General features: G+C 36.9%; 2 protein-coding genes across 12 annotated transcripts in view; one reads left to right on the top strand and one right to left on the bottom strand.

The window, feature by feature from the left end:
* LOC110828972 (BLOC-1 related complex subunit 5) overlaps positions 1–23479 on the top strand; it is a 132195-nt gene that overhangs the window by 76747 nt on the left and 31969 nt on the right. Inside the window, exon 3 of one of the 7 annotated variants that reach the window (XM_022062220.2) lies at positions 22802–22850. The exons of 4 other annotated variants lie outside the window; for them this stretch is intronic. The gene's annotated coding sequence lies outside the window, so the exon portion shown is untranslated. Of the gene's footprint in view, positions 1–10962; positions 11018–12136; positions 12156–22801; positions 22851–23479 lie in introns of those variants that run through there. 2 more of the 7 variants (XM_087358746.1, XM_022062232.2) reach the window with 2 other exon arrangements.
* The window catches only part of LOC110828963 (uncharacterized), a 66325-nt gene that overhangs the window by 22815 nt on the left and 20031 nt on the right, over positions 1–23479 (bottom strand). For all 5 annotated transcript variants that reach the window (XM_087358741.1, XM_087358737.1, XM_087358739.1 and 2 more), the window contains exons 8-11: positions 14213–14512; positions 9046–9221; positions 2938–3120; positions 2164–2262 (exon numbers count right to left, since the gene is read on the bottom strand). In XM_087358741.1, the coding sequence (XP_087214867.1) occupies positions 2164–2262; positions 2938–3120; positions 9046–9221; positions 14213–14512 (758 nt within the window). The remainder of the gene's footprint in view (positions 1–2163; positions 2263–2937; positions 3121–9045; positions 9222–14212; positions 14513–23479) is intronic.

The following is a 23479-nucleotide window of genomic DNA, read 5'->3' as shown; positions in this document are numbered from 1 at the left end:
AAAAACTCAGAACCAGGTCCGCCCTTATGTAATGCTCTCCCTGCATCCCTTGTGACTCTTGAGCCAAGGTCACCCTGGATGCTAAGCTACTGCTTACACCAGTTGTGCAAAACCTGTGTGGGTGCAAACATGGTGTACTTGTGGGTAGAATGTGTGTTTGTTCTCAAACATTACTTTGCATAAAAACTGTTTATGAAATACAGTATTGAACAAATTTGCCAGCATACCCAGAAATGCTTTGCAAAGTTTCATGAAACATGGTGAAAAGGGTGTTTGCTTGTCTTTGCGGTGGTGGTTGACATTTTCTGCATCTGCTACATAGTTGTTGTGAAGTTCTTCCTAACAATTACAAGACTGGAGAGTCATTCTCTTTGGAGTACACCAAAATTCCAAAGGCGTTCTTCATTCACTTCATCCAAGTTCATTGTTACATCCTAGGTCATTCCTACACTAATGTTTGTTACATCTTTGGCTATTCTTGGATTAATGGCATCCCAAATCAGTTTTGTTTAACAGTCCAACAATAACCATAGATCAATTTTTCTCTAATCTGATATGAGGTCCCATTGTTATGCAACAGTCAATTCCAACAATGATAGTTGTTTGGTCCTATTATTTCCCAGCAGTGTAGTTCTGACATGAATCCCATTGTTTGAACCCATTATTACGCAGCAATTGAAGTTGTTGATGTTCTCTGTGTACACTACAGTGTGAACACCTAAAAATCTAAAGAAAAGAACTCATTTGTCTTTTTACGTTGATGTCACCAAAGCTTACAAATGCTGTTTCAGTTAGGGTTGCATTTTAAATGGAACACCCTTTCTTATACTATACAAAGTAATACAAAAGGCATGCATCTCACTTGAAATGCAGTATGTATATTGTTTGTAATCACAGAATTGGCAAAACATAAAAAAATTATTGTAAGTACATATCCTCTTCCTGTCTGCCTGCTTCTGTATTAATGGGATTAACTTGGCTGAGACATCTCATACCCAAGTTTTCAGTTAAAATGGCTTGATATTAGCCATAAGAAACGTTTTTATTTTAGTCGTCCACATATCTTATGTCGCTTCATGGTAAATCACCCATTTTGAGGTATTACTTCATTGTTTCTAATGGATGAAGAGCATCAGGTTGCAAATTAATTTTCCTTTAAGAAAATGAAACAACTGAAAGTCTTGTTCTTGGCTCAGTGTTGAATCTGCAAATGCTATTTATATCAGTTATCAAGTTCCTGCTTTGTATTAAGAGTACAACTACTTTCTTTGTTCTTTGCAGTCTGTTTATAAAATTAACACACAGTGGAGAGGACAGCCTATCCATCAGTCAGTCAAGACAGATTCTGATTAAATTTGGTATGAGAGATATACACTAGGAGTTGTGAGAGTTTTTGGGAGGGTTGATAGTGCTATAATCCCTACTGTCCTTTTAAAAAATGTTTATTCATAAAGTAAGTGGTTTCATTACGTAAAATTTATATTTCATTAAAGTCTATAATTCTTAGTTGAAGCATATTTCAGTATGCTATTAATTTTGAGAAGGAAAAAAACAGTGTATTCCTCTTGACAGTGTAATATGTTTACTGTCAGTTAGCTTCACAAATAATACACTATATATTATGTAATAACCAGCAGGGCTCAAAAATGTTTTGAAAATGTGCTAGAAAAATATTTTGGTTTCCTAAAAGATAAATTTATAGAGGTGCAAGGCACCCAGAAAATTTGGAATCGTTGGCTAGTTTGGTTGAAAGATAAACAATTCAAATGCTACTATTCCAGGCAGTATTATGCAGTAGCAAATAAACCTCATTTACAAAATTGCACCCACAGCCCGAAAAGCCGACTCTCAAATGTCCTGTGGGAAATCAGCTGCTAGCCGAAATTCTAGTCACCACTTGCAACCAGACAGCCCTCTTATCAGTATATGCAGTGCTGATCAACTCGTTTAGCTTTTAGTTTGTGTTAGAAATAAAATAACATTACGGTCAGCAGGGAATATAAAATTGTAAAGAAGGTACTTTGAAGCGTGAAGTAATTCTGTCTTGTTATACTGCAGCAGTGTGTCATCATATCTTATGATTCTTTGAGAGCTCAGTAGGATTACGATGTATATTCATACGGACGTTCACATATAATGTCTGTAGTCTGAGATTTTTGTTACCTTGATTGGCATCTTCATGTTCATGACCTCAGCATACCGTGTCAGGGCTTTCCAAGGAACATGCACTTTCAGAAAAAACTTTTCTTGGTCAAATGCCATCTAGGAAGAGAAATGTTTGGGGTTAGAGAAAATACTTCCACACCTTAAATTAGATTGGTTTGCTGCCGTGAGCTCCCACAGTCTGATCTTTCACACATAAGGAAGAACAGGTGAACAAAAAGTCACGCAACCCATTCCTGACACATATTATATTTGTGAAAAAATAAATTACATTTAAATCAGAAAAAAAACAGTTATATTAAGTGTTGGAAATGTCCAATGCATTCAGCAATTCATGCATTAATGCTTTCCCTCATGTTTAATGCAAGGGATAGGATGTGAAATGTGTAGATTCTCCTACTTTAATGCTGACCTACTCTTCACATTGATTTTGGCTTTTGGGGATAAGCTGCATTGAATGTTGAAAGTTTTACGTAGTTTTGGCAAACATTGCTGAAGGTGGCAAATGCATTGTTTATTGAAACGTTCAGAAACCTTCAAAATTCAATGCAGCTTATCCCCAGAAGCCAAAGATAAATATTTCTGATTAGTGTGTTGCCAATTACAAGTAAACAGTGCAGTTGTAGTTGAGTCAACTTTAACCTTTAATGTACAACATTTACGCCACAGGAAACATTATCTTATATGGCAGATAAAGGTTCAGCCCATTAGTAAATTAATTGGTCATTCCTTTTTTTAGAGGTTGGTATCTCAGCTTACGTGTCACTCACTCACATGCTTTTCCTCAAGTTCCAGTTCTAATCCTTCCTTTACAAGATTCTCCTGAAACACCCTCCGCATCTCCCTCCTAGTGACCTCTGCTAATGTCATTACACCATAGTCCTCTTCTTCATACACCAGCACCATGTCAATGCGCCGTTTTCCATCCCTGAATAATAGGGTTTCTGTGTCTGGAAGCTGGAGGGACAGAACATCATCATAATTGTGATGGTTACAGTTTTCTGTTTGTTGTATTTTGAATTAGATTGTGATCTTCTAGGGTGCAATACCATATGGTCATATAGGTAGTTACCAGAGTGTGAGAGGAAGCTGATGCCTCCATATTTAGGGTAGAAATGAAGACTATATTCTGTCTTACCCAGAAGATCACAATCTAAATTCTTACAAGTTTTAAAACCTCAAATTTCATGTAGTATTTTGACTTTGCTGCAAGTGTCTTTTGTCCTTTGTATTCATGTTTATGTGACTGGTCATTGCTGTGAAGTGGGCACTCCTGCTTTTGATCGAGGAAGTCCTGGAATTTTATCTTGGCTCAGAAACGAGACAGTGTGACTTACGTCATTGGTTTTCCTTAGATCCTGCAGACATACCCTGTTCATCGGTGCACTGTAATATGCAATTGACAGAGCACTGTTAAATCAAGAAACAAAGAACTGGATTGATCTGTAACGTTGGCTTTCAGGTGAGAGCTGCGTCAGATGTTTTAAAATACAATTCTTCCCTTTAGAGGCATTTAATTCTTGTCTGTAGGTTTTTTGCAGCTGGCTTTTGGGTAGCAGCAGCAGCATTGAACGCAGGACACGGCTCTTTCCTCCAAAAGCCAAAGTTATACATTGAACTGCAACTGCAAAAACCTACAGACAAGAACTGAATTGATACATTTTTATAAATAATCACTTGTAACACAAGGAAAGAGAGGCTTATTGTATCACATCTGTGTTTGGAGCAGTATTTTTAACTAGTTTGCCTGTTTTCGTGAAATGTGTAACGAAGGTTTGCCATTGAAAATCAGTATTATGCAGACATTCAAGTTCTTGCACAAAATGATGTGAGTATTTTTCAAAATTTTAAAATGGTGGTGGAATCGTAGAAGGTGAGAATTTAAAATACAGTGTATGACAGTCACCTTCATTCCAATCTGAATCAAAATTTTCCACTTTGTTCAGACATTGTATGGGAATGCATGAACATACAGCATTCTTCTCCCTTCTAAGATCTTTTTAGATGTTCTGAAAACTTATTTAAAAAAGGGACATTTATTATAAAGGTTCACAATTTATATATGATGTTTGCGTGAATATAGGTCCCTTCCATCAAAACATCTTTCTTTCATGAAGAATAAAAAATAAAATATAATAATCTCAAACAATTCAGCAATGGTTTCAACTGCTGAACTTGCTCTATTTTTGGAATCCGTATCACCCTAAAATGTTGTTTTCCTCTTTTTCCTTCAGAAAACCATTCTAAAAACTGAACAAATGTTTTTACGTCTTTCTTAGAGATCTCTCCACAGTCCTTGTGAGAAGGGTTGCTGTAACTTGATGTGTCTTGAAGTTTAGTTGCAGTGCCTACAGTTGGCTGAACTTTTGTACTCCAGCAATCCATGTTCCTCACTGAGTTTTGTTTCCTTTTGATATAGTATCACCAGTGCTTTAGCAGGAAGCGTGGAATGTGATAGCAGTACTTTGATAGCAGAATATCTGGACTTGAAAGTTAGGTACACTCTTAACAGATAACTCTAGTAATATTAGAGCTAGTGACTAAGAATTTTTCTTTGGAACAGGAATGCTTGTAATCAGAATTTTCAGAAGTCTCCTTTCTGTTGAAGTAACCATTATTCTACAGTCTTCAGTAATTTTTGTTGAAGAGAAAGGAAATAAATGCAAGAGATGTAGGCTTGTAATTTGGATGCTGTTACTAATTCATATGCCAGTGAGATAATGTTGAACCAGTTTTTTATCGACCCTTTGGAGATTGCCTAAATAATATTTAAAAATTTTATCCCGGGGTCCGCAGTGGCCGCGCGGTATGAGGCATGGGCCTTGTGCCGCTTGGTCACTGGGACTGTGGGTTCGAATCCCACTCAAGCCATGAATGTTTTTCTGTGTTGTGCTGTCCTGTGTACGGGTAGAGGCCTTGCGATGGGCCGATCCCTCGTCCAAGGAGTCCTACCGAATGTTCATAGATCAAGCCAACTGAAAAGTTGGGGACCCGTAAAAGGGTACCGGAAAATGTGGAAATATTGTTAAACCGGAAAAAGAAGAAGAAAATTTTATCCCCACCTCAAAAAAAAACAACATTTTTCCATGAGAAAGATCAGGTGGTTAAGGAAATAATTACTTTTTATTCTGAGATTCATATGAAACACTGTGTAGGCAAAATTGAGAACCGTTGATTGTTAAAGTAGGTAGTGCTTCTTCCATATCATCTCCAATTCATTATCCATTAATCATCCTATCATTTGATGCTACATAATCTGAACTGTCTTAAAATGTTATTAAATATCCACGAATCATTTGATTGGTCATTCAGGTACAGATTTATAATTTTCACCCTTAGTGTTTTACATCTGAACCAGTACCAGCTTCTGTAATTACAACATACCGTCACTCAAAAGTAAATGCATTTTAGCGTAAAAGTTAAACCAGATTTCAACAAAAATGCATAAAGAAAATATTATTTATTATAATTTATCAGTGTATGTTTTGTTTTTTACTGCTTGAATGCTGAGGATGCAAATTCAAATTTTGCATTGGGGCATGGAAATGTTTGCTTTTTTCTTTGTTCTGTTACCGTATTTAGGCAGAGACCATGCAATTAATTGTCCAGGTAGTTGTTTTGAAATGCTTCCAGAAGGGATCAGTTGTTTCAGAAGTCAGTTCTGAATCAGACTATGCCAGATTGTCTAATCAGTGATGGCTCAAATAGAAAAAAGAAGATAGGGTGTCATTTATGGCATAATTTGTTGAAAACTTTGTGATTGCATTTTATGGATCTGGCATTTTTATCATTGTGTTCTTGTGTGCTGATACAGTATTAATTTCAATTGAGGTTCTGTATGTTTAGTGGCATGCTCTAGCCAGAATGACAAATAACTTTTGTAAGGTAGAACAGCAAGTGGGTGTAGGTCAAGGAGTGAATGTGTTTGTGATGTGTGTAGGAAGCGTTGTAAATCAATAGTTACCTTACTGAAGGCAGGCCTTTGTCAGTCCTCTTTTGTCTGCATATTGTATTGTCAGAATTGATCAATACTGGCTGACATTTATAAAACCCAGAGGCCAATTTTATCCAGTCATAGCTTTTGAGGCAAAACCAGTAGTATTTAATATATCAGGAAGTATGAATTTATTCTTTTATGTTAAATTATCACTATTCGTTCATTTAGTTCAGTTCCATGCGTGCCAATGAACTATTTAATGTTAATTGACCAAACATTAATAATGAAATCGAATGATTAATGCATATTTTTCACAGGAGAAGATATGAGTTATGATTTGTGTGTTAGAAGTTTGTGTTGCGTCGGTTTTCAGGTTGCACAAACTTATTTGTGTCATAAAATGGTGCATAGCAGGTGGTGAAATAACTAGAAAATATTTGTTGACCATGTTTACTTAATAACTGACTTAAACAGACTTGCAAAATCAAGACAGGCTTTTCAGTGCTAATGGAGTATATCTGTTCATAATATTCCACTGCACTTTATTCAGCATTTTTAAACTTAACTGCAATGCAAAGTGAAGATTCTCATGCATGACATATAAATGCCATATGTTAATAGGATAGTTGAAGTAAGAAGCACAAAATTAAGAAGAGGTGGGGGGGGGGGATACTATTGCTATTTCTGCTTCAGTATCTGCCAAGAAACTTGCTGTTCCGACAGGGTTTTTGTGTATTTCCTCCATCATTTCAATGAGATGTCAGAATGTCTTCAAATAGGCTACGTTGGCTTCTTTGCATTGAACTTACATTTATCTACCCATCATACCCATCACTCTGAGTGTTTATACACACACACAAACTTGCTTTTGGCTAAACACTGGTAAACAAGAAGTTTTAGGAAGAATATATGGCTAACAAGATTAATAATTATTATATTCTTTAGTGATTTATTTCTGTGCATAATTTTTGCTGCTACAGATTTCAGCTGTATTAAATTTATCAGGTATAATCTCAGCTTCACAGTCACCTTGCCTGTAATTGTTTAGTAAATAAACAAATTTTCTGTTTCCTAAGATTATTTTAATATTATCCTTCCATCTATGTCTAGTTCTGGTGAGTGGTATCTTCCCTTCAGGCTTTCCAACCAAAATGTTATACCCATTTCTTATTTCCCCCCATGCATACTACATGTCCCAACCTTTGTCATATTCCTTGATTTGGTCGTTCTAGTAATATTTGGTGAAGAGTACAAATTATGGAACTCATTTACAGTTTTATCCAGCCTCTTGTCACATAATCCTGCTTATGTCCAAATATTCTCCTAAGAACCCTGTTCTCAAAAACCCTTATCTGTGTTCTTTCCTTAACGTGAGATGCCAAATTTTACACTCATACATAACAACAGGTAAAATTACAATTTTGTGTATTTTAATGATTGCATTTTTAGATAGCAGATGGAAAGACAGAAGATTCTGAACTGCATGGAAGCAAGCATTCCTTGAATTTAGTGTTCTGTTAATTTTCTTGTGAGTGCAATTTTGATTTGATGCTGTCCATTCCAGATATTTGTGCTCTGCCACATTTTCAAAGAATTTAGTAGTGACCTTCATAATGTACTGATTTTGTCCTGTAGTCTGCCAATGAAACATGAACATGTACGTAGTTTTCTCTATTTACTTCTGTATCTGTTCCTTACAAGCATCTAACCTACAAAATTAAATTGATGAAGAACTGCATGTGGCTGGTGGTGCTGGGGGGACAGATGCATAGAAGATGTTGGTAAGCCAAAGAAAACTAATTGAGAGACTGAAGTGTAATGGATGGGAGGATACTGTAAAAATTATCTTAGGTTTTATAGTCTATGAGGATATGAACTTCATTGTATTGTCCAATGTCATTCATACATTTAGAGTTTCATAAGAAAAGGGACATTTTTCATGAGTTGAATATATTGTAACTGTGCAAGAAAGTCGCTGTATCTGGGAATTAAATTATTCAATTCAAATTTTGCCTCTGCCCCCTCTAACATAACCTAAAACTGAATTGAATTTAACAGTACAGTACCTAAAATGCATAAACCAGACATTGCAGTTGAGTGGTTTTCACTCCTGTGTTCAAATCTGTTTCTGGGGATTGGCTATCCTGACAGGTTTATTGCAGTTTTTCTCAGTCTGTCCAGGTAAATACTAGAAGAATACCTCAAATTAGGTTATTACTAATTCCTTTCACATCTTTTCTGCTTTAATATTCACTATATAATCCAGTCATTCAAGATTATATAATTTAAGCACTTGAAAGATCATTAAACAAACCAAGAATAAATAAATGGGCAAGTTAAAAAACATTTCAGGGCATGGGTCTTCAAGAGAAGAACTGACCAAGGTAACAGGCATCTGTGGTGATTGCGTGGTTAAGATGGATATTTAGTTTCCGTGGTAATAGGAATTTGTTTAAAGAGTTGAATATGTGTTAAGCATTCGGAGAACCCAGAATCAGTTGTTATTTATTCCTGTAATGTATTTAATTCATGCTGTGTTAAATATGAAACTTCACTGAATGAGTGTGGAATAAAGCTCAGTCCAACGCAGAGACCAGTTAGGTGTGTAGTGGTTACACTCTGTGTTTGTTTCGGGAAGATACCTGTTTTGAATCTCTGTTGCAATACTAGCAATTATGTTGGGTTTCTCGTGTTTTTCTCCAGGAAAATAGTGGTCTGACAGGCCTATATTAAAATAGGTTATGGCTATCTCCTTCCAAACCCTTACCAATTCATCATTTACAGTCATATCTCATCTCATTTCGCATTATGTAATCTTTTGCAGTTGAAACAACGTTGCCAAATGATGTATTTAAATCTGTCCATTTTGAGATGATGGTTAATTGTCTCTTTGGTCTCTCTCCCTCCAGACTTTAAAAATGTTACTTAATTTTGTAGATACTCACAGCACCATGTTGCTCAGCGGAGAATGACCCTGCTAGCCCACCCATCGAATCTTCAAATGTAGGAATCTCCTTGACTGTGCTGACATTTCTGACATTGTACTGTTCTCCATCTGGAGACGGAGTATCAGACTCTGGAGCTCTTTCATAATTGGTGTCTAGCATTGTTATTCGTGGACCTGACACACACACAAAAAAAATTGCTTGTTTTTGTATTGCCATGTACACATTACAACCTTCCAGTGACTTGAGAAATACTAAAATTTATTACTTTAAGAAAAATAACTGTATTGGGTAGAGAATGAAATGAAGTTAATAAAACAGACTAAATATTATTGAATTTAATATGTGCATAAAAATATTGATAAAGGATAACATTTGTGTAAAGAATATTACGGTATACTACTGATGGAAAATTGAGTTTTGTTTTCTCCAGAATTTAAAGCTCTAGTCATCACTCCCATTCTCTGTTGTCACTAATGTTAAATCACAGACATGAATCTGTCATCCAATCACTTTATAAGTACGTCAACATGATGCAGGAGTGAACAAAAAGCTCACCTATGCATTGAACATCACTATTGTGGTTAACACTGCTGCTTCGTATTAGGGAATTCCGTGTTTAGTCTTGGCTCTGAAATTATCTTTCCTGGGATGGTTATCATTTATTTTGTCCCTCCAGGTATACCCTGCAATGATACTTCAGTTTGTGCTGTAACTGCTCCTGCCACGCTGTTTACAGTTCATCATTAACAGTCATTCTCCCAATGAAAGATTTTTGACATGTGCATTTGGCAAAACATTATTAAACAGTGTAATTAATTTTTCTCGGGCTACCAGCCGTGGAAGGTGGTTTAACGACGAAAACATCAACTTTTTAAGGACCGTCTTCATACTTGTCCTCAGGGTACTGTAGTACCCTGAGGACGAGGACTGCATTAAACCACCCTACATGGCTGGTAGCTCGAGAAGAATTCATTATACTTAGTCGCCGTGAAAGCTTCAGATCATACATTATTGAACAGACTACAAAAGAACATAATTCTTTACATTAATTTGGATTTTCTTGCATTTTTTAAGCATCATCACTTTTTCATATCAATTTTTTTTGACTATGTTTGAATTGAATTCAGCATCGTCAGATCCAGATATTTTACATAAGTTGTAAAATATGATGACTGAATTCATTTGAAACATTTAGTCAAAAAATAAAAAAAATGGGTATTCCACAGTAGTGTATAAGACTCATGAAAAAGTGAGAGTGTTTAAAATCACTTAAGAAAACTCGGAACATACCAGGATGCTACAGCACAGAATTAATTTTAATTTACAAATGTCGTATTATTTCAGATTTGAGGTTCAAACAGAAGTGAAAATGTGGATTGTTTTCTTCTGGGTTATGACACTGTGTGGTCTTATAGGCAACTACCAGTAATTTTTAGGAACATACTGTCTCCATTTTCAGAGTTGAAGTGAGTCCACTGTTTTTTTATTCTTCTTCTTCAGATATTGACATATTTTAAGGTAGTCACTGCACTGCCTGGAGGGACAGAGGCAGACAATGAAAAATCTCTCGGGAACATCTTTTGGAGTCGAGAGTTTTGCCCAGTACTTCCGCGCTGTGAAGTTTGTTGCCATTTTAGTTCCTTGGTTTGTGTGTGCTGCCACCTGAACCTTTTCTAGTTTGCTGTACATAATTCATCCATCTAGATACTAAATAATTTTTTGCAGTTGATACGTTGTTATGAAATAATTGATGAGGAAACCCACTTGTTTGTGCCACTAGTCACTAGCAATTGAGCTCCTATTTTCTAACCCCTGCTGTAGCATTATCTCCTTTATCAATGTCCGGTCAGTGTTCATTATCTAGAGAATGAGCTGTTTGCATAAGTTATCTAACAGAACTCAGAGCATGTGATGACATTAAACTTATTCCATGCATGAGAGAGCTGAATATTACGATAGTCCTCAGAAGGTGAGTTTTTCTCATCGGAACTAGGTTAATGACAATTTTGTGTATAGATTTCGAACTGATTTTTTTACAGGGTTATAATAAATATTTGTTATAAAGATTAGACCTATTTATAATCCATATATGTGCCTCTTTTCATTGAGTTAGGAATTGTGTACAAAATTTTGATTGGGAAACCAACGGAAGAAACCACACTTTTAACTTTGACGTAGATCAGAATACTGTATTAAAATGGACGTGTAAGAGATGAGTTGTGAACTGTATTGAACTGATTAAGTTAGATTGTGGTAATTAACTTTTCTTGATGAGCTGAAGAACTTGGAGGAATGTACTGCACAGTTGTCATTCATGCCATTTAATTATTGTTCGGTGTTCTGTCGTTATGATTAGAGTTTTTTTTAATCTTGGCTGGGACTGGCTATGCTGACAAGTTTTTTTTAATGATTTTGTTAATTTTCTTTGGACGAAAGTCATAATAGAACTCAACATTATATTGTGATTATTAAAACTTCTCTTGACTTACTAACTTCATAGTGCAAGGCCTTTTTTGTAGTGAGTTGTTCAGTTGTCATAGAACACAGGGTTCATCATCATGATCACAAAAGCCCTGCATTGGACTGTGTTTTGAGTTCATTGATTGGTAAATTTTGAATGACTGTTTTAAATAGAAAACTGCATAACATATTTATTTTATTAACGTATGATTTTGGTTTGTAAACAGATATCAACGAAATGAATTGATACTCGCCCATTATGCAGGATGTGACTACTGCAGTCAGACAAGCTACTAATAGCAAATATTAAGAACATTATCACTCTTCACTCGGTATATTTATCTGATTTTCCGAGGACTGAATTCACCCGAAATTTCTTAATATTCTATTTCCAAAGCAACGTTATTCTCGGTCGAAAAAAGCCTTCCTGAGTTATGGTAGTCATTTGGACTTTGAAAATATACTTTCAGCAGTAATGACAGTACGTTATACTAGGTTATACTTTTCGTATTGACGATCTGGCGACGTAATAATTCGAGCGTTGAGGGCTAATATTTGTTTTTTCATACCTGAATTCACTGCAACAGTTGTTGAAATTGAAATCCGGATGCTGTAATTCTTTCAAGGTGGTATTTATAAACTCAGAGGTAAGTGGTTTCTTTAACGACAATGCAAAATGTGTTTCAATCAATTCTTTCTGCATGTCAGCGTACCTCAGAATGATAATCATCTACTCAACACGACGAAGGTCTAGCGCAGTCTAACAATATGACAAAGTATTTAGCGTGTTCGATTATTTTTGTTTCTCTTCTTAACTTTATTTGCCTTGAACTCAGTTAGCTCGTTCTGTATCTCATTGCTTAAATCAGTGGTTCTCAACCGGTGTGCCACGAGACTTCGAATGGGAGATTGACTACATAGGATTAAACATGCAGATAAAAAATGTGTTTTTTACACAGTTTTACGTAATTGTGGCCGTCTCCAAGTAAGCCATTTGTATTCTGGAAAATAAACGGGTATAATATTTGTATTTTATCACGGCAGGACAGTCCAGCCAACATTACATTGCGATGTTGCGTAAGAATGAACAAAATGAGTCGAAAATGTTAATGAAAAAACCTTGAAAAAGAAACACTAACCTAAAATGTTTTGATTTTGAAAATGAATAACTGATCAACGTTTTCTTACATGCACACACAAAATGAAGAAAAGTCTTTGATAGGCGCCATTACATAAAGTTTATAAATCACTGCATTTGGTTCATAAATGACATTACTTAAAAACAGGTTTGTTATTATAAATTTTAATTTTAAATGCGAACCACTTGGACGTATTTGTATAACAGTTTCACCACTTCTAAACATTTTTCTGAATTTCGAGTTGCTTCAACGGAATTGGCTTCGCTGTGACCTCAAGACTCCAAGGTTATGTGATGCCAAAAGTTGTGTAATATTTTCAAACCGTTCCAGTAAAAAAACAATGTTTTTCTTCCTAAATGCGTTTCTAGTAATTGGTCGTAGTAGCAGCAGCTAGTTTCCTTTTTAAATATAATATAAAGTGAACTTTAACGGTTGACTGCATTTACGTAAGGAGGATGTTAGGTAACGGATGAAATGGAATCAAGTCCTGTATGGGCGCGTATTATTGAGACTGTAAGCTGATTTGAAATATAGAATATTCAATACGAAAATGAAATAGAACATTTCTACTTTATATTAAAAAATAATATCTCAAATTTTAGATTTATTTCTCCTACCCTCTATCAGTGGTCGTGTGAACTATTTTTTTTATATATATATATATATATATATATATAATCCCACGGATGTGGCGTGCAAATTTAACATAGTTGTGTGTTAGAAGAAATAACATGGAATAAGTATTAATTTCTTATCTTATTTAAAAAGGAAGTAAAATTAATTGAAATAGGTTAATCATCTATAAATCATGCATATCCACTTCATGGAGCCTGGATAGCTCAGTCGGTATAGTGACTAGCTACGGACGGCCGGGGTTCGATCCCCGAGAGGGGCAGAGGATTTCTCCTCTGCGTCCGGACAGGCTCTGGGGCCTACCCGGCGTCCTATCCAATGGGTACCGGGATCCTTTCCAGGGGGTAAGCACGGCCGGGGCGTGATGCTGACCCCCCCACCCCATCTAGTGCTGAGGTAAACTTTTTATTTTTAGTGTTCTGTCTGACGACGGGTCCATATGAACAGGATCCTTCCATCCTTTTCTCGGACTGGGACCTGTTCATATACGTTCTTGGCAGATGATCCAGAAGTGGTTTGCCATTGCCTTCTTCTGTGTGTGAATGGAGTAATTGTTGGGATGCCACGGAGGAAAACTCCGTGTTGCCTAGACCACGGCCTTGCCCAACACAAGTTATAAATTCGGGCACCGCCGGGAATCGAACCCGAGACCCCCAGGATTACAAGGCCAGCGTTCTAACCGCTAGACCACCGTGGCAGGTCAAGAAAGAATAAGTACTATACATCCTCTCCACCCAAGTTGCCTACATGGCGTGTAACGGGACGGCTTTACTTTACTTCATGCATCCACTTCACTTTCTGGTATCCATTGCTGATTCAGTTGTCCAATAGTTTTGGCATAAATTTATTGCATAATCATGCTGTTCATATTTTGAAATCTTCCTTGCGCCATCCTTTTGAAAGGTTCAGTCATGGTTATTACAGATACTCACCAAATGCTTCTCGTATCGCAAGGCCTGCTCCCAGCACGGGGTAGATTCCTGTCCTGGAGAATCGGCGCATGGGGTTTGGGCTTGTATTGGGTGTGATGGCTCGGGTAGCAGAGCCCGGCAGCTCCTGACTGGCACCAGCAGGGTACTGCCGGAGGGTCTCATTACTACTCTCGTTCAGGCTTCTCCGTGGTGTGGTAGAGCGTGATCCAGTGGGCCGCAACTCCACCAAACATGACTCTGTGGTTTGACTTGCAGGCCTGGAGTGTGGCTGAGGGCTTGTGGTTTCTGAGCTTGTTGCGACTGTAAGCAGAAAAGTCATCATATGCCTTCCTCCTCAATATTTGTCCGAGGAGGTCTGTAGACCTAATGGTAGCAGTGTCTGAAAAATATAATATTCTGTTGTTTAGTATCATTACTACCCTCTGCGTCCAGACCGGCTCTGGGGCCCACCGAGCCTCCTATCCAATGGTTACCGGAGGCTCCTGTCCCTGGAGTAAAGCACGTCCGGGGCATGATGCTGACCACTCACTCCCATCTAGTGCCGAAGTAAAGAATGAGTACGAGCTATACCTCCTCTCCCCCCCAAGTGCCTACATGGCGTATAGTGGGACACTTCTATTTTTTTCTTACGAATGGTACATGTCAACATATTTGAAACAACTTAAGTCGAACAGATTTTTCAGAATTTTATTCCTTATTTTTGATATGTCACTGTTACAAATTGTGCAAAAATGTCGCTGTTGTTGAGAGATGGAATAGACCGAGCTATTCCTGATATCTGGACACAAGATTGAAAATACCACGGTCTACCGGATTTAACAGATTATTTATCTCTCCCCTTTTAACACAAGACAAAAGAAAATCCATCCATGATTTTTAAAGGTTTTAACATTTATTAAAGCTGTTTGAAAGACCCAGATGTTGGATAAAGTCCAAAAGAAAGAAGTCAATACTATTTTCTTTATTTTACAAGGAAAACTAAGCTTATGCGTCTGTTTATTTATCTTTCTCTCCGTAATAACTTGTAAACCAGTTAGCAGATTTTTCTGAAACTCGCTACAAACATTATGCCATTAGAAGGGCAGCTGTGTGGTATCCGCTTTCCTACTGCCTATAATACCAACATTTTAGCTGTGAAAATTTGTAAGTTAGGAACAACATTAGGACCAGTGGACTACTAATGCACTGCATGAGATCCTGAAATGTTTTATTATGTTCATCATTTATGTAGGCATAAACTGTTATATGGATATAAGTTATAAACAAACTTACAAATTCTGTATGAAATTTCTATTGTATGTCAACAGTTGCAAACATAATGTTAGGGTGTTTTCCGGACTTCGTTATTAATGTCGCAAACCATTGAAACCAAATTTTAAACAGAGTGTTACAAAACTTTGGTATTTTATCAGAAAGGATTAACATGTAAGATTTGAGGCAGTATGACCTCCGAAACGTTGGGAAACATCTACCATACTACACAGCGCAACAACCCAGAAGACAGAAATCTTTATACTCTGACGACGGAGGCAGTATGACCTCTGAAACGTTGGTAAACATCGACCAGACTACACAGCGCAACAACCCAGAAGACAGAAATCTTCATACTCTGATGACGGAGGCAGTATGACCTCTGAAACGTTGGTAAACATCGACCAGACTACACAGCGCAACAACCCAGAAGACAGAAATCTTCATACTCTGATGACGGAGGCAGTATGACCTCTGAAACGTTGGGTAACATCGACCAGACTACACAGCGCAACAACCCAGAATACAGAAATCTTCATACTCTGATGACGGAGGCAGTATGACCTCTGAAACGTTGGCTAACATCGACTAGACTACACAGCACAACAACCCAGAAGACAGAAATCTTCATACTCTGATGACGGAGGCAGTATGACCTCTGAAACGTTGGTAAACATCGACCAGACTACACAGCGCAACAACCCAGAAGACAGAAATCTTCATACTCATCGCCGTGATGACGGAGGCAGTATGACCTCTGAAACTTTGGTTAACATCTACCAGACTACACAGCCCAACAACCCAGAATACAGAAATCTTCATACTCATCGCCGTGATGACGGAGGCAGTATGACCTCTGAAACGTTGGTTAACATCTACCAGACTACACAGCGCAACAACCCAGAAGACAGAAATCTTCATACTCTGATGACGGAGGCAGTATGACCTCTGAAACGTTGGTAAACATCGACCAGACTACACGGCGCAACAACCCAGAAGACAGAAATCTTCATACTCATCGCCCTGATGATGGAGGCAGTATGACCTCTGAAACGTTGGTTAACATCTACCAGACTACACAGCGCAACAACCCAGAAGACAGAAATCTTCATACTCTGATGACGGAGGCAGTATGACCTCTGAAACGTTGGTTAACATCGACCAGACTACACAGCGCAACAACCCAGAAGACAGAAATCTTCATACTCACCGCTGTGAAAACCTCAAATCTTACATAATACAAAAATAAATTATGTAAATTAATATTTCTAATTTTAATTTTCTTTTAGTGCTTTTTCAGTTTATATTTTGATAAATGGCAGTGTCCCAAGTACTGTGTGTACTGGTGCAGAGATACGTGTACAGTTGCTACCGGCATGTCGTGCGAGAGACAACCTTGAAAAGAACTGAATTAAAACTGTTGTCATTCTGAGCTGAAGTTAGGTTAGTTCTAGGACCTGTTGCTGTTTTATTTCCCCCCACCTTCATGTATACTTTTAAAGTTATATTTGGTAATTAAATGCTGAACCCATTGCAGCACTGGAAACTTTCCATGTGAAATCAGCTCAAGCATTAATGTTTATATAATCTCTTGTGTAACATGAAGTAGGTGTGGGAAGTTTGTCACAAGTTGTTTCACTAGCAATGCTGGACATTTTCAAAGTTGCAAATTGTTAGTATAAAATTATAGACCAGAAGTCTTGTTTAAATATGTTATGCTATCAAGATCCTTAAGGAATGTCCACACCTGGAAACGAAGTTCCAAAGCTGTTGTGCAAAATTGTATTGATGATGTTCCGAGACAAATTTCTTCCTTTATCTAGAATGTTTTGCAGCTAAATAGTGACTGTTGAGGTACTGTTTCAAAACAGTTCAGAGACAGAATTTAGATATTTTGTTTTTTCACATTCTTGGTGGAAAACAAGATACACAATTTCTGGTGTAGACATGTTTGCAAATGTGAAACCAGCAATCAGTTATCAGAAAGCTTGTGATTAGTGCACATGTGCATACCTTTTATTTTTACGTGTTTTTGCATCTGAAAGTTGCAAAAGTCTCTCTGTTAGCATCACCACTTCTGTATCTTAATCCACATATAACTCATTGGGAAATTTTACTGAAGTACATCCACATATGCCAATTTTGATTAAGATAGGATAACTGTAATGCGTAATTTGTATAAAGACCTACATGCATTTTGTGGGTGGAAAAGATAGGGAATTTCTGCATGTGGAATTCACAGGCTACCTTATATACCATGGTTAACTGGGGAATCCCTGCATGGGAATCCCCAGGCAGCTACATTTTAAAATGTGAGAATCCTCAGTGTTAATGTCATCACCCAGCTACATAAGTACCAGACACCCCACTCCACCCATGCAAAGGTCATCGATCCCAGACAGCTCACATCACTTGCACCATTCACAAAGGTCAAATTTCATTGGAAGCACCAGAATTGTTGTGCTGTGTTTGCATTTCCTAACTTGTCTCTGGTAGTATAGTTGCTTATGTTTCATTTACTTCCACATTAAAATTAATTGTGAGCTCATTTAATTATCTTGATTAGAGTGTACTATATTAGTAAAACGATTGAAGGTCGGTACTCTGATGTGTAGACAACTTACAGACTGCTTCAGAATACTGAAACTAATGAATGAATCCCCACTGATCAAATATCTCAGTGTAACTGCTGTGTTGTTTTTGAAGGTACTGTAATTCAGCATTTTATATCTATGTAAGACTTGAGGTTCTCACAGCGGTGAGTATGAAGATATCCGTCTTCTGGGTTATTGCGCTGTGTAGTCTGGTCGATGTTAACCAACGTTTCAGAGGTCATACTGCCTCCGTCATCAGGGCCCTGATGACGGAGGCAGTATGACCTCTGAAACGTTGGTTAACATCGACCAGACTACACAGCGCAATAACCCAGAAGACGGATATCTTCATTTTATATCTACTTGACATATACTTCTGCCAGTCAGTTGTACCACTACAAAATCAGGTACTGATGTTTTTAAATCCAGCTCCTAGCTTGTATCCTCTAATCTCTGTTCTGTCTTAAGGTTATCTCCATATATTGTTCCTTCTAGAAATGTTTTTATCCGCACTTCCTTTCCCTGAGAGCTGTTACAGCATTAGCATAGACTGAACATCTCTTTACTGTTTTACGTTGTTAGATGACTTTCTTTCTGGTAGAGTGAACATGCAGTATTGTTTAGCGACTGTATTCCGATTGCTTCAAAACAATCCCTCAACAGGTGGAAAACAAAATGGCTGAACTGTGTGGATAAGATGTTTCTAAATGAAGTGTTCAGGTCTGGACACAACTTCTTAACGTGTATCTTGTGATACATGAACAGTATGTGAATGCCATCTGTATAACGTACAGATCTTTCCGTGATGGCATGTAACAAACTGTGTGTTCTAGGGTTTTCTTGAGCAGTCACTAGTTATTCAGCTGTTTAAGAACTTACACTTTATTGTTGGAACTTGAAGGTTTCTCATCATCATCTTCCTCATGATGAAATTTCTTTCATTATCCTGCCTTTTTGTCTCTGTTCCATTCACCATTCTTCTGTCAGAGTTCTAGACCAACTTTCAGGTCCATGAAAATCAGGAAGTAGTTCACTTTCTTTTATTTTAATATTAGATTTGTAGGGGGCAGAACAGGAATATGAGAGATTTTGATCTTAATGATAGCATGTGTTTCTCGAATTCAGTCTTCTGTTAATTCATTTATATATATGACCTACGTTTTGGCATTATAAAAGAACATATACTTAGTTATTTCCACATTATTTCTTGGTCAGCATTTTTAATAGCTTTCAGTATAGTTTATATGATTTTCTTTATTGTATAACTCCGTCAGTTTACATCCTGATGGCATAAATAAGTGGTTAACTTGTAATGTTTAGTGTCCAGTGAATTAAATTTATGAACAATGTCAAACCAAGGGGAGCAACCTTGTTGTCTGCATTTATGTTTCCTGGACTGAAGGAACTCTTGAATTTGTGGAACGAGCGGTAGCAATTACATTTTCTCCTCATGGCTATTGAGTGTCAGTATGTAGTTAACAGCTATTTAATTAATTATATTAGACCTCTGATGTTGCAAGTTTGCAGAATAAATAAAATTTATTATTTTTGTTAATCATATTTTATGACATGCTGAAAATAATATATAATATTTGTACCAAGAGTTTCGTGTTGGATAAACTGTAGTTTGTGATGAAATGTAGGAAAATATGCACCCTTCTTTCACATGGCTATAAATTCATGTCTTCTAATTATAAATTAGTCAGTCTTCAATGACACTTTTGGGGAGAAGGTTGGTTTTGGAAGAATATTTTTTGATGTTTTGGTTATTGACTGAATTTTTAACTTACAGAGTAAGGACTGTAAGGTGTTACTTCTTCCTTATGAACGAAACACAAACTTAACTGTTATTGAAAGCTGCGTAGTACTTTAGAGATCTGTGGATCCTTCATATAGTAACAGCAGGTCTGAAGATCATTTTCCTTTATTTGGTGTTTTGATAACAAATTAAAATATTTGATTGATGACACTGTAGCTGTCTTTTTGCTGAAATCTTCAGCAAGTGATTCTGCAGAAGATTTTATTACCGTCTTCACTAGTTCTCCATCCTAAAATGTCATGAAGTATCCTGTCTGGAATTTCTGTGGCTTTTCTCAGTTCCTTCAGATGATTCCCAGGGTATAAGGGAAAGCTATACTTGTGCCTTAGTGGCACAGCATAATGGTGTATAGATGGTTGGGTTGTTAAGTCCCTCATATTGTTAACCTTGGCTCTAGGTGGAAGTGAGTAGTCAGCATGACACTCCCATCTTTAAGAACTCTTGGTACCTATTGGAAAGGAGAAAAATCTGAACACTTGCTGGGAATTAAATTTTCTGCTCAGCCCATTAGCCCGTCATTCTACCGAGTTAAATTAGAGTGCACATACAAAAGGTTGGAGGAAATGTTGACTGTTTGTTACAGAATATAAAAAGAGGCTTCCTTATAATACTTATAGTTATTTAACTAATTATGGGATTGATAAACATGGAGTGTCTTAATTTTGCAAAATGCTTAATAAATTTATCCAACAAGTGATTCAGCTGATGTGAGCTAACAACACATTTTAATGTTTTCTTTGCATGAAGTGCATAGCAAGAACACATTATGTGCTGGTCGTGTCTGTCCATCTGTATGTCCATTAGTTTCAACTCAAGCTTGTTTTTTTATAGCTTTCTTTGTCAGTGACATGGATTTTTGAAACTTGAAAAATCATTGCTTGCATGTAAAGCCAGTTCTTTAATTCTGACTCCAGACCAGAAAAGACACCAGTTTGAAAACTGCGATGAGAATGTGGATTCTGGTCTCCTGGGTTGTGATGTCATGTAGTCTTGTAGGTTTCGCCTCCATCTGTGGTCGGCAGATGGAGGTTATTCTTTCCTTGAAAGTGGTGGTAACAAGACTACACAGTGTCACAACCCAGAATATTTAGAGTAGTAACAGTATCTGCAGTTGGGTTTACTGCTGGTATCCATAATCCAAACAGATGTGCAAGCAATGGAAGTACACAGTCGTGCCTGGAAATCTGCTGACAAAATTTTGGTCGCTGCAACTATGAGCATCTATGGTTATTGAAGTTCACGCCACACTAGTTAAAATCATTTATATACTCTGTGCAGATGGTATGAGAGCCTTGCATGAAGCCAGCAAACAGAAATGTCAAGGAAAGATGATAAGCAGATATATATTCTTCTCCGTAATAGTCCCTCCATCCACAAATTACAGAAAGTAGGGTCACTGTGTGAGGCTGCAGCTGTCAGAAGCTCAGACCACTCAATCTGCAGACTGAATCTGGTTATTTCGTGTTCAGACTCAAATTTATGTGGGGAAAGAGGTTTTCCATTGATAGGCTAATAAAAAAATAGTTACTGCAGGAGATTGATTTTATCTCCATATTTTGAGTACATTAAACAACTTATTTTAATATAGTATATTCCAATAACAAATTAACAGTTTTAATTATTTATGATAAAATTTGACTTTTGAAGGGTATTAAGAATGAAGTGTAATTGCAGTCAGTTAACATCAAAATATCGTAAAAAATTTTAAACCATCATTAGTGTCGATACATGTGAGTATTAAATTTATAGAGTATTAGCTAGACCAGTGCTGTTATGAGGCAGCAAAGTGTGGTCTGCCAGGAAGATTACTGAAAGAAGTTTAATATCAGCTGGAATGTGCATCATGAGATTGGCCACATATGTAAGATTTACAAGGGTCACTGGCCACCATAGATTTTATACAACACTGTTGAAGAAACTGGAAGGAAGATGCTCAAAGAATTTGCAATCATAGAATCCCTAAAAGACTGTAAAATGTTAACCCATTGGAAATAGGAAGATGTGAAATAAGAATGGATAGTTAAAATATATAATATAATTCAGGTCTATACACAAACTTTATTTACAGATGTTAAAATTTAAAATTTGCGCTATTCATCGTTACCACGATGTTACAATACATTGTGGTAACGATGAATAGCGCAAATTTTAAATTTTAACATCTGTAAATAAAGTTTGTGTATAGACCTGAATTATATTATATATTTTAATTATAAAACACAAACATGACGCATTTAAACTTTAAAAGAATGGATAGGTTCTGTTTTGTAACACCTGTAACAGATCACTTAGGCTCTGAAAGGAGGATGAGACGAAAAATAATACAGAGTATCCCAAAAATATGTATACACATTAAATTAATGAAGTAAAGACATTTTAATAAACTATACCATTACATATGTCAGCATTGGGACTTGGTGAATTTTGCAAATCCAGAGTAGGTGTTCAAAATGACCACCGTTGGCTTTATGGCACAGTTCTCAGTGGTGAACAACTGACTGATAAGGTTAATATTCAGGATTACGATGTATATATTTGTTTTATGCAATTTAATGTGTCTACTCTAGCTTTATCAACAGTGCACCTTCCTTGACATATTCTGAGTAAATAAAGAACTGTTTTAAATCTGTAAGAGTGCTGCAACAGAAATATAAAATGTACCATCGTGAGACAAAATGCCAATGCTTTAACAGTGTTGAGAGCATATAGTAACTCTTGCTACCACCCACACATTAACTTATACCAGTATAGTGCCTTAAAAAAGACTACAGTCATTTCCTCCCACATCTGTCCCAATTCACTTTTCACAGCCATCGTAAGACGTACCATTCGACACGGCCTCAAAGAATTTGGGTGCATTCATAAAATAGTTTAAGAAACAACTAACTGGATTCTCACCTTTAGCTGTTTCTTCCTCATTTTCAGTGACTGTTGCAGGACTACTGCCAGGGAGCTGTGGCTTGATCATCTTACTGTAAGTGCCATTCTGTCTGTCATATCATCCCTCCTAACACTGTTTTACTTTCAATTTGGGATCCCTCAACTTCACTACAGAATCATTTCAAACCACATGGTGAGCAACGCCTTATATCTAGTATATTCAGGTACTGGCACATCACCTGTTACATTCCACAGTCATGAGCCCTTCCCCCCCCCCCCCCCCCCACACCCCGACCCACCTGTCTCTTCCACTGTCGTTGGTTGGATCAATTGTATTGCCTGAGCTTGCCTCTGCCAGCAGAGTAAATAGTTAATGATTTGGGTCATCGTTGCCCGGACAACATAGGCACGCAACATTACAACATTTACGTGAATAGATGCTTAAGGTTTTCATTGACTGAGACAGTGAAGTATAGTTTCTTACAAGTAGTCATGTATGTTTTGAAGTGCATCTGATACATGACAAACAGTTGTAAATGTATTTCTGAATATACACACATCCTGGGCTGCTATTTACAGTTTCAGTTGCTATTTGAGACCCAGTCACAATTGACAATTTCTATACTGGTATCAGGCTGCTATAATTAGAACTCCTGTTTGAGCATGATAAATACATTTGTGTGTATTGTACAGAGGACCTTCACTTATATGAATAAATGCATT

The sequence above is a fragment of the Zootermopsis nevadensis genome, unplaced genomic scaffold, assembly GCF_977971745.1.
Source record: "Zootermopsis nevadensis isolate Lab colony 2312 unplaced genomic scaffold, Znev_1.0 Znev_ptg000030l, whole genome shotgun sequence".
In the NCBI taxonomy this organism is placed as follows: domain Eukaryota; kingdom Metazoa; phylum Arthropoda; class Insecta; order Blattodea; family Termopsidae; genus Zootermopsis; species Zootermopsis nevadensis.
Note: the sequence above shows the minus strand (reverse complement) of the source record. Positions and strands in the feature narration are given on the sequence as shown.